Source organism: Dipteris shenzhenensis, chromosome 28 (genome assembly GCF_047967505.1).
Source record: "Dipteris shenzhenensis isolate YYH24624 ecotype China chromosome 28, Dip_SZ_1.0, whole genome shotgun sequence".
Classification (NCBI taxonomy): Eukaryota; Viridiplantae; Streptophyta; class Polypodiopsida; order Gleicheniales; family Dipteridaceae; genus Dipteris; species Dipteris shenzhenensis.
The window spans coordinates 47,331,647-47,345,294 of record NC_141623.1 but is presented as its reverse complement, the minus strand read 5'-3'; the positions used below and the strand labels follow the sequence as shown (position 1 = coordinate 47,345,294).

General features: G+C 43.1%; 1 protein-coding gene across 3 annotated transcripts in view; it reads left to right on the top strand.

Moving 5' to 3' along the window:
* Positions 1 to 6,853: 6,853 nt before the first annotated feature.
* The window catches only part of LOC147883628 (zinc finger CCCH domain-containing protein 27-like), a 67,673-nt gene continuing 60,878 nt past the window's right edge, over positions 6,854 to 13,648 (top strand). For all 3 annotated transcript variants that reach the window (XR_015543754.1, XR_015543755.1, XM_087399302.1), the window contains exons 1-2: positions 6,854 to 6,996; positions 7,333 to 7,451. Coding sequence is in view for 1 of the 3 variants with exons in the window: in XM_087399302.1 (XP_087255428.1) it covers positions 6,941 to 6,996; positions 7,333 to 7,451 (175 nt within the window). In the remaining 2 variants the exon portion in view is untranslated. The remainder of the gene's footprint in view (positions 6,997 to 7,332; positions 7,452 to 13,648) is intronic.

Here is a 13,648-nt window from a genome sequence, read left to right as displayed (position 1 = left end):
CTTGTTAATTACACCCTCAAGAGCAAGTAAATTACATCGAACATCATGTTTCACCTAACCACGCTCTCTCCATTCATGATGGGAAAACCTTAATCATCATCAACTCAGGGGTCACTGTCAACATGACTTATCAAGCCCAGTGGCTTCATAACTACCAAGAGATCCTAACCCAAAGGTCAGTACATCTTGCAGATGATACTACTTGTAAGGTCAAAGGTATCGGGGATCTTTATCTCGACACTAGTTCCTCCACATTCATATTACAAGATGTCCTTCACGTCCCTGATCTTCAAAGGGATCTTATATCGGTAGCACGTCTTGTTGATTTGGGTCTCTTTGTTGATTTCCATCACAAAGCCTAAAATCTACAAATGAATGGTAACACAGTTGCTACAACACCCCGAAAAGGCAACCTCTTTGAGATTTCCCTCATCCATGACCTTGTCAATCTAGTCATTGCGTCTGGCAACAAAGAAAGTTGGATATGGCATTGTCGCTCTGCACATACAATCTTTTCCTGAATCATTGATCTCAGTTGCTTAGGATTGGCTCCAGGCATTTGACTCAAAGAATCATCAAGAATGGGCATATGCAAACACTGTGCAATCGAAAAGCATCAAAGGAAACCTTTTACTTCTTCAAGGAATGTCTCCTCATCCGATCTTCTCTAGCTAGTCCACTTAAATACAGGGTAAAAAATTAGGGGCGAATTTTAGCCCAAGGGTTAATTTAGAGGCTTTCCCAATTTGATTGGGCTAATATTTTGAGCTTTAAATTTGATAAATTAGCCCAAAAATAAAGGTGCGCTAATGTTTAAAGCCTCAAATTTGATAAATTCGCCCTAAAAGTGGTAGCAAGGCTAATATTTATGACTCTATATGGGGGAATATTCGCCCATTGACCTACACTGTCATAATCTTGTTCCCTCCTTATTTTTTACCCTTCTTAGATATATTTGGTCCCTTCCCTCGATCAAGACATCACCACAAGTATTATATTACTTTCATAGATGATTTCTCTCACTTAACATATGTGTTCCTTCTTCGACACAAGTCAGATGCTCTTGAAGCCTTCAAACAGTACCACAAGCTTGTTGAATGACAAATAGGTAAGCTGATGAAAGTCCTTATAATCGACAATGGTGGAGAATATGAATCCAATGACTTTAATGATTAGTGTGTGCCAGTCAAGGCATACAACATGAACATACTATTCCTTACTCTCCACAGCAAAATCCAATTGACAAACGAAAAAATCGAATGACCCTCAGTGCTATACATTGTTCATTGATTCATGCCGGTCTTTTGGAGATCTTCTAGGCAGATGTTGTGCTCTCCGTTACATGCTCAAAATGTTCTCCCCACCTCTGTCCTAGCTGGAGGGATCCCAGCTGCATCTTAGAAAAGTACTACTCCCTCTATTTCTCATAAAAAGGGAATTGATATATTTGTTGATCTTCCTCTTCATCCTAAAAATTTAACTACACTTTCCATTGTTGAAGATCCCACATCTCTCAAGGAAGCTATGCTTTCTCCCCAAAAGGCTCAATGGCAGGATGCACTATAGGCAGAATTTGATTTTCTCATATCCAAAGGCACCTGGATTCTCATAGAAATCCCACAGGGATGATAGCCTATTCGGTACAAGTGGGTCTATAAGACCAAGCTCAAAGCCGATGGTACCTTTGACAGATATAAAGCACGGTTGGTCGCTAAAGGTTTCTCTCAGACTGTCAATTACATCGTGCACTTTATGACTTGAAGCATGCATTTCGAGCCTGGTATCGCAAGATTGATTAGTTCCATCCCTTCTCCTCAGATGCAAACATCCATGGATGTTTTTATAGAAGGTATGTCTATGTATTAATATAAAATACTGGTGAAAGTTTATCGAGCTATTTTTTTAAGTTTCACAATATTGATAGCATATAGCAAAATTTTGTATATTTTCAAGTAAAATATGTAAACCCTAGCGAAACTTCAAAAATTTTCACATAAAAGTTTCAAACATTTACTTTTATTAGGGCATACAAACTTTCGACACCAATATAAAAATTTTGCTTCTTAATAAAACTAACATGAAACTTACCATCCTTGCAAACATCTATTTGAAATAAGACTAGTAGTCCTTTACAATCATTGCTCTGTATGTGGATGACACCATTCAGGTTTTCAATGATTTTTCTTTTGTCAATAGCACTAAGGTCCTACTATCCTCTTCCTTTGAGATGGTGGACCTGGGAGAAATCCATTCCTGCCTCAGTTTTCAAGTCCAACATTTTCGTGACTCGGATATCCTCTTTCTTTGCCAGACTAAATTCATTATGGAAATTTTAGACAAAGTCACCATAGTAAATACCAACTCAGTATCCACTCCCTCAGTGGTTGTGTCCAACAATAATCATTGTGACCAAACTGATTCATTGCTCAAAGATCATGTTCCTTTTGCAATGCCTCCAGTTTGTTGGTTCAAATACTCAACCTGAAATTATTTATTCTGCAAACTCACTCGGACAACAAAGTCATTGTAAAGTGGAAAAGCGTGTATTAAAATATCTATAGGGCATTGCGGAACATGATCTGGTATATCAAAGATGGGATTCTCATCCTACTCTTTCCCTTATTGGCTATTCTCATGCAGACTGGGCCAACTCATTCTCACAAATGCGATCAACTAGCGGTAATTATTTCTTCCTCAACCAATCTTTGGTTGCATGGGCCAGCAAGAAATAGCACTGTGTTGCTATGTTGCAATCAACTAGCGATAGTTGTTTCTTTCTCAACCAATCTTTGGTCTCATGGACCAGTAAGAAACACCACTGTGTTGCTATGTCCAGCACAGAAGCAGAGTATATGGTAGCATCATTTGTGACAGGAGAGTTGATTTGATTAAAGTAGCTTCTTTCCAATCTTGGCTACACTCTTCCTCCTGAAACTTTGCTGAAATGCAATAATCAGAGTGTAATAAGTATAAAAAAAGACTACGTCTAGCTCAAAACAACAAAACATATAGCAATTCACTATCATTTTGTTCAACATGAAGTTAATAAGGGCACCATTTGGATAGAGTATTGCCCAACATCTCAGATGATTGTACAGCTCAAACAATGTCTCCTTCTTCCATACAATATAGGTTGAATTCAATACATATGTAAAGAGAGCACTTGAAAGAATTAAAACTACATTTCTAGTTGAGGAGAGGGTAGCTATGCGGAAAAAAAGAAGTTGATGTGATTGAACAAAAAATCTTAGATCGAATGGGAAAAGTAAAACTCTTTCTTTTGAAGATGTCAATATTGCAGACTCTTGCTAGGTTAGTTCTCTTATTGTAAACCTAATGTGGCATAGGTCTTGAATTGTTGTCTCGATTTGCAATTAGGGGATATTTGGAAAACAAAACTCTTTTCATTGAATTTCGAGACAGCAAAGAGGCTAATTACACTTAAAATTAATTGCATAGTGCTAGCGCCCTTAAGAGTGGGAAAAAAGCTCAATACCTGTCATTGTTGAAGGCAAGTTCCATTATGAGGATCATGTATTCAATGCATGCTTTCAATGTTCCCTATAGAAGGTGAGTTCATTAGGGGAGAATTGGAATCTCAAAAGGGCCTCATAAGGAATGGATTAGTCCTATAATGAAAGGGCCAAGGTAGGTCCCAAAAAGTCCTAACCCCCTCTCACCCCTAGGTGGGTTAAGCCCAAAAGTGACCCCACCTCTTACACCTCTTACACAACTCTTACTCCTAGGTGGGAACCAACAAATTCAAAATTCAAAATTCAAAATTTGAATTCCCTCCCTCCTTCTCTCTCCTCCCTCCCTCCCTCCCTCCCCCTCCTCCCTCCCCTCCCTCACTCCCCCTCCTCACTCCCTCCCTCCCCCTCCTCACTCCCTCCTCCCCCTCCCTCCCTCCCCCTCCTCACTCCCTCCTCCCCCTCCCTCTCCTCACTCCCTCCTCCCCCTCCCTCCCTCCCCCTCCCTCTCCTCACTCCCTCCTCCCCCTCCCTCCCTCCCCCTCCTCACTCCCTCCTCCCCCTCCCTCTCCTCACTCCCTCCTCCCCCTCCCCCTCCTCACTCCCTCCTCCCCTTCCTCCTCCTCCCCCTCCCTCCCTCCCTCCTCCACGCCTGCTCTTCCTGCCCTCCCCCTCCCTCCCTCCTCCACGTCTGCCTCCCTTCCTCCTCCACGCCTGCTCCTCCTCCCCTCCCCCTCCCTCCTCCTCCCCTCCCCCTCCCTCATCCTCGAACGAGCTCCCATTTTTTTCCCAAGAAAAGGCAAGGAGCTAGAAGTAGAAGAGCCGTTGGGGCTATTGCATGGTGAAGACTCCAAGAATCCCTTTACAAAGAGCCAAAATTCAAACTACTTCCAGGAGTTTGCCACCACACTACCATCAACCATTTGTGGGCATCAAGCCCCAAGGAAAGGTGATCGTGCAACCAAGAACACTACACCATAGAAGACGAGCCATGAGGAAACCTAACCATGATTCATGAGCAGCAAAAAGAATCTAAGAATCAAGGCCTACACAATTTACGGAGCAATTGCAAGAGCCAAGCTATGAGCAAGGCCACCAGGAGCATATAGGGTGATAAACCTTGAGTCTTGACACGTCCTTTATTAAGAGATATACACAAGACCAAAGGAATTAAATTAGGAGTCTAAATGTGTCTCTAATCTAGTTGCCTAGGATTTGGATGGGAATTCCATTAGGCTTGCAGTGCAAGTGCGGAAGCCATGTTGTGTTCTTGTGAGGTGAAGCGAGTTATGATGAAGGGAGAATTGACCTCCAATAATGTTGGGGGGAATTGATCCTTAAGTTAAACCACCGATAATGGTGGTGGCAATCTTATTACTTCAGATTTTGATGGGAATTTAATCGTGCTTGACACTTGTGATGCAAGGGTTAGCGGCATAAAAGCATGTTGTGGGAAGTAAGCAATAACTAAGGTCAAACTGATCTCCCATCTAATGCAAACACATTATGACACTTTAGCAAGTGTGATGGTGCCCTCCATTAGGGTATTGCTTGCCATATGGTTGAGTGGGACAATGTAAGACCGAAAGCACACGCTCTCCCTTGAGCATAGATTGCTATGCATATTTAATATTTACATGATGTTGTAGGGACAAAATGATGCAGCCTTGTCTTTGACCTAGAGTGCTCCCTCACATCAATAAAGTTGAAGGTGTAACTAAAAACTTCAAAGGAGAACTTCCATCCATCCAATTCTAAGTTGCCATTTGGCTATGGCGTTAATGTCTAAGCACTTTTAGTGCTCTTTGAATGATCCTTTAGCCATTGACAGAGGTAGAAGGCCAAAGGGTTGGTTGCATCTTTAGGCTATAGCAATTGGATGCATAGTATCATTAGCCTTTGAATTGGGAATGTATTTTGTGTAAGGGGAGGAGAGAAGGCATGAGATTGTAGCATTAAGGTTCATATGGGTTAGTTGTAACCCAATATTTTTGACGGGTGTTCTTTACATGCGGAGCAACGATACCTCAAGCGGTTTGGGTGTTTGAGGGGTGTTCTTTACCTGTGGAGCAACGGCACCTCAGGTGGTTTGGGTATTTGAGGGGTGTTCTTTACCTGTGGAGCAACGATACCTCATGTGGTTTGGGTGTTTAAGGGATGTTCATTACCTGCGGAGCAATGACACCTTAGGCGGTTTGGGTGTTTGCCCACCTAGGCTAGTTGCCTCTCTCAGAAGACCCCTGTTTAGTGTCATGTGGTTGTGCCGATAACCACATGGTTGTATATGTGTGATGTGTGAGAAAAACAAGGTGGGGATCCCACAAAAGGCCCTACCTTTTGGAGTGTCATTATAAGTCTAATTGTAAAGTAGCTCGATAAGTATTTCCAATTACTTATAAAAGGGAAACGATAGGTGTGAATTGGAAGGAAAGGAAAAGAGTAAAAGCAAGTGAAGGTGAAGGAATATGGGGAAAGGTAGATGAGTGAAAGAGAGGAGAGAAAAGAGGTGTGTGTGTTTGTGGTAGATGGACCATTAAATAAAAGTGGGGGCTTGCTTATTTGGGAAAGAGTAATATAAAGGTGGTGTCATACAAGAGACAAAGAGAGCCTCCATCTTTAGAGAGAAATACGCAACAAACAAAAGCATTTAGGACCTCCACAAGAGGACAAACAAAAGACAAGAACATTTGAGACCTCCATAAGGAAACAAAAACCTTAAACCCTAAACACATTAGAAGCCCTTAAACTACTACTAAACCACACTTAAACCTCATACTAACCACAATTTGCATGGTCAAATTGACCAAATGAACTCACTTCAAAACTATGGATCTAAATACGTCCCCCCACTGTGAAAAAATTGGAAAGTCAATTAATTAGTTGCCGAGCACTTTGAACAAAGGTATTAAGGTAAGCTTGGACGCCCGAATTAATGCATCTAGAGACTTTCGAACATCTAGATTCTTCCATGCACCGACATCCTGGTCCCTATAAAAGGCAGGATAGGACTTCAGAATGAGAGCGTAGGAGCTTGTAGGGGGGCTGCAACAACCTCTAGCGACGGCAGCCTGGAGGGGATATCGAGGAGTGCAGGCCTGTAGAGGGAGGGGAGATCGCAAGTCTGAAGAGGGAGAGAGAGGCTTAATTAATCCAATCAACCTATATTGAGGGAGGAGCGGAGTGAGCGGCAAAACTAATTAATGCATTTTAGTTTTTGGAGCGATAGGAGAGATGAATATATTAATATTAAGTTGTGAAATCACTAGATGGACCTAATTAGCAACTCAGTAATCAAGACATCCTTCAGGACGTTTGTAGGGCCAGAAATATAATAAAAATTTGTGTTTTCCCGAATATGTATAACTGGGTCTTTGAACGATCTTTCTTCTGTATTGCTTACATTTTTGCTCAGCATTGATCATGGGGTAGAGGTGGTCTGCAGCTTCGGAGCTTGCGCTGCTTTCAACAACATGAAGACTGATGACACGCCTCTCACTCGCTATCTCGTCAACCATTTGCAACCCTTGTATGCCATTCTTCTCTTACTGTCGTTCAACTGAAAGTAATCTATCCATGAAGCCAAGCAGTCCCCGATCGCTTTGTTTCGCTTTGAATGCTTCCATCGCTTCGCAACTATCGTTATGCTTTTATTCAGCTAGCTCAAGTGTTAGAAACGTGGTGTCAGGGCAGATCGCCCTTGCTGAGCCTATTTTTTCTGCCTGTAGTAACAGACAATAAGGAGGGATACAATTGCCAGTGATGCCTTAAGGAAAGTTAGAGAGGGTTTTCGCCGCAATAGATCTGCGTAAGATCGTGTAGCGCTTTCTTGGCTGCCTAATGATGCTCTCAAATGAACACACAGGACGGAGGCTAATCCTACACTACTTGCAAACTACGTGGTTGCATTACTTAAGAACAACAAACCGATGAAAGAGTTGCAGGATTTGTGCATTGACCAGCTATTGGACTTTCTTGGAGAAGGTAAGAGATGCTTTTAAGCTTAAACAAAAATATTTCAACGTCAACAACCTGAATATAGTGGTTTACAAATTATCAAAATGCCTCACATTGACTCATAACTCAATGTAGTAATTTGATCACTATGCTAATACACAAGGGGTTTAATCAAAGAAAATAATTAGAAAAGGTTGCACAATCGTAGATATGAAGTCCGATATATCAGCCTTAGGCATGTTTAAAATGAACATAACCTGAAAACAAAAAGCAGTGAGCTGAACAGCCCGCTTTTCTTTTAGTTTTGAAAAAAGAGTTAAATTGAGTAAGGAATTTAATGTTGCATCATTGTAGGAATTGGTACATAATAGTAAGTGGTTCCTTTAGTTTTTTTATGTTTTAAATAATTCATTGAGAGAGAGAGAGAGAGAGAGAGAGAGAGAGAGAGAGAGAGAGAGAGAGAGAGAGATGTTGTCTCTATGTGACACTCTAGTGTCATAACATTCTGCCTAGTCACTATCTCTAAATGCAAACCTTGGGTGACTTCAAGTAGGGGAAGACAGGTTTCACAACTACCAATGATGTGTGTTGGAGCTATGCATGAATCTGCTCAATTGGGAAATACTCTTCTGAAGATCTGGAAGCGCGTATATCAAGCATCCAATAGACCCCCCTGCCCTTCTCTTGATGCCATGGTACTACAGTCTAAGAAAAATGCAGACAAGCACCTGCAAGTAGAATCCCAACGAGCATCCAAACTGCTTCCCATTAAAATAGAGATGCAAAGAGGAGGGGTGCAGATTGCATGTATGAAGACACGAACCAAATTCTACAAATTTGGGCTTTTTTTCCAATTTGGATGATTTATCTTGCCCTTACTAGTTGATTGTGCAACATCAACAATACCTCGGTGTGCAACTGATTTGCATCCACATGTAAGATATGGTTCCGCTGTACAAGCTTGTATGCAGTTGTATGATTTGTACTACGTGCAAGCACCAATGATAAACTTAACAACGTTCAACGCCCTTCATCAAGCTACCTACCCAAGATTGCCTTTGGTTGTGGGACAGCGTGCCTGTACGGGTATGCTAGTATACCTTATCCAATCTTACAAATTATTATCTTTTAATGGAACAAGCAAAAGAACAGAGGAAAGAAGAAAGTTTGTAAGCGACTTTATACAAAATTAGTAAATGAGAAAAAAAGAAGAATACGATCTTAGTAACCAAAGCTACACTTATATTCTCATCAGTACCTAAGCATAAGCTGCCATATGGGTTTCGAAAGATTCTGAAATCTCTTGGGTAAACCCAATACTGAGAGAGAGAGAGAGAGAGAGAGAGAGAGAGAGAGAGAGAGAGAGAGAGATTAACGCCCGTGGGAGGCCTCGCGGGCCTATGGGACAAAGTGTGGAATACACCACAGGGAAGGGCGTGCTAAGGCCCTTGCTGAGTACTATGCTGAAATAAAATGCTGAAGTAAAGAGCTCAATAGCTCAAGCGAAGTCAGGTACAAAACATGTCACATCATATCATATCATATGAGAGAGAGATTAACGTCCGTGGGAGGCCTCGCAGGCCTATGGGACCAAGTACACCAAAGAGAAAGAAACTCATACAAGCCTCAATGGGCTGAAGCAAAGGATGCACTAGAGCCCTTGCTGATTGCCATGCTAAGCTAAGCTATAGAGTTCAAAAACTCAAACAAAAATTGGAGTTGAAGAACTGAGGCTCAGAAACCGAAACCTAGCACGGCGGTGGCTCTCCAATGGGTTGCAAGATATCTCGAGTGGTCGGGTCTCCCCTGCGAAATGATCTAATGATCTCATCCATCTTGTGTGTGAGGAAGGCTCGTCTCTTGCGGCGTGTCAACCGTTGAAAGATCCTGTGTGCCTCATGTGACGTCAACTGACCCAAGGCTTGCTCCCGTGTGAGGTGGGCTCGCATCTCTCTGCACTCATCATCAAACCAAGGGTTTTGAGGCATCTTCCCATCTCGTACCCGTGAAGATCGGGTCGTAGGAAAGGATCTGGTGGCAGCATCCTGTATCAATGTCAGCACGAGAGAGAGAGAGAGAGAGAGAGAGAGAGAGAGAGAGAGAGAGAGAGAGAGAGATGTATTAACTTCTGCAAGAGGCCTCGCGGGCCTATGAGACAAAGTGCAAAACCAAAAGGTAACTCATACAAGCCATTGAGGGCTGAAGCAAAGGGTTCACTAAGACCCTTGCTGAAATCTGAACGAATTTCTTCTGTCAAGAAAGAGAGAGAGAGAGAGAGAGGTATATTAACGTCTGCAGGAGGCCTCGCGGGCCTAGAAGACAAAGAAAACACAACCAAAAGGGTATCCCATACAAGCCATTGTGGGCTGAAGCCAAGGACGCACTAAGACCCTTGCTGAGTGCTAAGACTGCTAAACTGATAAACTGGAAAATTGATAAGTTGATAAACTGATAACTCTACAGAGCTCAATAGCTTGAGCAAATCACACATAACCAGAGACTAGCAACTATTTGAGAGCTGTAGCATATTGAGAGCTAAGACTCAGGCTCAGAAGCCAAAGCCTGGCACCGTGGTGGCTCGTCTGTGAGCAGCGAAAATGTTGTGGATCTGTGTCAGTCGGGTTGTGTCATGCTATGGTGGCAGAGGGAGACGTGGTCTCCTCGATCTGTGAACTGCTGGGCTATGTTCAGAGTAACCCCTCGCCTCGGGCGATCTCCCTTGAGGAAAGCTGTGATAGGACAGACCTCAACAGAGTGTGCTCTGGTCACTCTCCGTGCTACAGGTGGTCTCTGCATCCCTCTCTCATTAATCGAGGCTGCCTGCATGTCAGCTATCTCCTCCACCTCCATCCCTCTGTATTCTAGAGTTGATTCAAATGCATAGAAGTCTGTGACGTGACGTAGTGCTCTATCAGCCTCTCTGTCCTGTGGCATGATCGCCTCTTGTTGCTCTCTAATATGTCATAGTAGGGTCTCCCTGTGTCGGTGCATCTCAAGTAGATATAGCCTAATGCAGACTTGGTCCTCGAAGTGGATCAATCATGAGTGTGGACAGAAGCCGCTCCCCTCGTGGTAGAGGCAATGGTATTGTTCCTTGATCTCATAATAGGCTGGGCAGGCACATAGGAAATGCTCCTTTGTCTCAGTCACTCCTAGTGTGCAAAGCATACATATCCGTTGCTCCATGGGTATGCCTGCTACTCTCCCCGTCTCGATCCTCAACTGATGAGACGAAACATGCATCTGTCCAATGGCAATCCTTAGTTTATGCGAGACTCCTCTGTCCTCGAGATACTGGGGTCTGCTGATGAATCCCTCCTCTTATACTCTCAGGAAGTGGCCGCGGTAAAACTGGGACTTGGTGGGGAGCTCTTGATTCTCCCTCCAAGTTCGAGACGTATGGAGCTGAAGGAGATCTAACTGTATGATACGGTTGATCTCATCTTGCGGGATCGACTTAGGGGGTGCATCCATGATGTACTGAAAAGGGGGGGACCGTGTCCATCTGGATACCGTGCCTATTAAACCATGTGGATATCTGTGCATACCATGTGTCTGCTCTACTCTTTGCTAGTCATCTGGATGACTCCAAGGCCAATCTCGGAATCTCCATCGAGGCAAGTCCCAGACTCTGTGGATGAAAGTCACTATCTGAAAGATGGCATCAATCTGTAGGGGAGTCATGGTGAACTCTGTCTGTACTATCTGACGTGGAACTGAGGGCTTACTGCGAATCATCCTGGACCCCATAGTCACTTGTAGCCGCTCAAATTGCCTCCACTCAGTCTTCGGTATGTAAGAAATCCTAGATTTACTATATTTAGAAATGTGCTAAGGAACAGAAAGGAGACTGAGATAGCAGAGAACAAGGAATAATTGTATTGCTTGAATGTCTGTAGGGTAGATGTTGTTGTCATCCATACAATTGGGCCTCTCTTATATAGAGAGTGAAGAGTCACACATGAAAAGGTGTGTACTCCAAAGGGTATGTGCATGAAGAGGTGTGTACCCCTTGTGAAGGGTGTGACCCTTGATGAGAGGGTACATAACAATAGGAATGTCTCTTCAATAGGATGTCTCTTGTGAAGGGTTGTGCCTCATTAGGAAGTGTCCCGTCGAAAGGGCAAGTGTCCATTCATCAAACCATCCATAAGTTTAGAAATAGAGAAAGGAATACGTCACAGATCGTGACATCCCCTCCCACTCAAAATAAGACCCTGGTGGAGATAATGAACTGATGTAGAAAATATCACGGTAAATTCTGAAAATATTGCTGTAAAATGTCAGGGTACTGCTGTAAGTCTTCATCAGATTGCCAAGTAGCGTCGGAGTCATCCAAATCTCGCCAAAGAACAAGGAATTCCGTGATAAGTCGATGTCGAGTCTCTCGTTGTCGATGGTCTAGAATACGCTCAGGAATAAGGAGAACATAATCGTCTTTGATTTCTGGGACATAATTGAGAGTGAAGGAAAGAGGGAGAAGTACAACGGGGAGAGAGTGAGATAGAGAGATGACACAAAAGATGCGGGTGTGAAGTGATGAGCCACACCACAAACTCATAGGTTTTATTAGGATTAGGTTTTTCACCCTATGACTGTCTTAAGACAGTCATAGGTGTCATATCTTTAATAAAGGGGTGACAATGTGCCTTTACCCCAACAACCTCCCACCTAAAGGCCAATGTGCCTAAAGGGGAGAAAAGAATAAAAATTACAGCAATATACAGTTACTGTATACAAGACCATAAAATAAGAATGGTCTCATCCTAATCCCATGATGTGGCGGCAATGTGCAAACCGCTCTGTAGGCAAGCTCTTAGTGAGCAAATCTGCAGGATTATCATCAGTATGCACTTTCACAAGCTCAAGTCGCTTGTCTTCCAGTACCTCCCTGATGAAATGATATTTCACATCTATGTGCTTGGTCTTTTGATGAAAGACCGGATTCTTTGCCAACATGATAGCACTCTGACTATCACAATGCAAAACTGGCATATCTCCTGTAATGCCCAAATCTCCCACCAGCCGAGTAAGCCATATTGCTTCCTTGCAAGCCTCAGTGACTGCAACATATTCAGCTTCAGTAGTTGACAGTGCAACGCATTTCTGCAACCGAGACACCCACGATATAGCACCTCCTGCAAATATGAAAATATAACCGGTAGTAGACTTCTGGTTATCTGCATTCCCTGCATAGTCTGAATCTGTAAAACCATGCACCAATGCATCCTGCCTACCATAGCATATGCACAAGTCTTTGGTACCCTTGAGATACCTCAAGACACCTTTCACTGCTTCCCAGTGCCGCTTGCCTGGATTTGCCATATACCTGCTGATGACTCCCACCGCAAAAGCAATATCCGGACGAGTGGCAACCATGGCATACATCAAAGAACCAACTGCAGATGCATACGGAACCTTGGCCATTTCAGCCTTATCATCATCTGATCTGGGGCTGTCCTTACTGCTGAGTTTTAAATGTGGAGGCAACGGGGTACTAATAGACTTCCCCCCCTCCATTTTAAACCTCTGCAGTACTTTGTCAATGTACTCCTTCTGTGACAGAAACAAAAGTCCCTTGGACCTGTCACGAGTAATCCACATGCCAAGAATATGGTTTGCATCACCCAAGTCTTTCATGTCAAAAGACTTATGCAGTTGTTTCTTCAAAGCACTAATCTCATGCTGAGATTTACTGGCAATCAGCATGTCATCCACATATAGAATGAGTAGCATCAAACTGCCATCCTTTGCCCGTTTGGTGTACAAGCAATGATCGGTCTCACACCTATGATACCCTTGGGACTGCATGAAGGCATCAAACTTCTTGTACCATTCTCTTGGTGCCTGCTTGAGTCCATACAAGCTCCTCTTGAGCTTACACACAAGCTGCTCTTTCCCTTTAACAGCATATCCCTCTGGCTGACTCATATAGATCTCATCATGGAGATCTCCATGAAGAAAAGCAGTCTTCACATCCATCTAACATAAATCCATGTCCTCATGAGCAACAAGAGCTAACACTGCTCTCAAAGTAGTCATCTTGACTACAGGGGAAAAAATCTCATCAAAGTCAATGCCTTTCTCCTGCTTAAATCCCTTGGCAACCAATCTGGCCTTATACCTCGGTAAAGCATTTGAATCCACTTTGACTTTGTAAACCCACTTGCATGGCAAAACCTTTCTGCCTGCAGGTAGATGCACCAAGTCCCATGTATCATTTT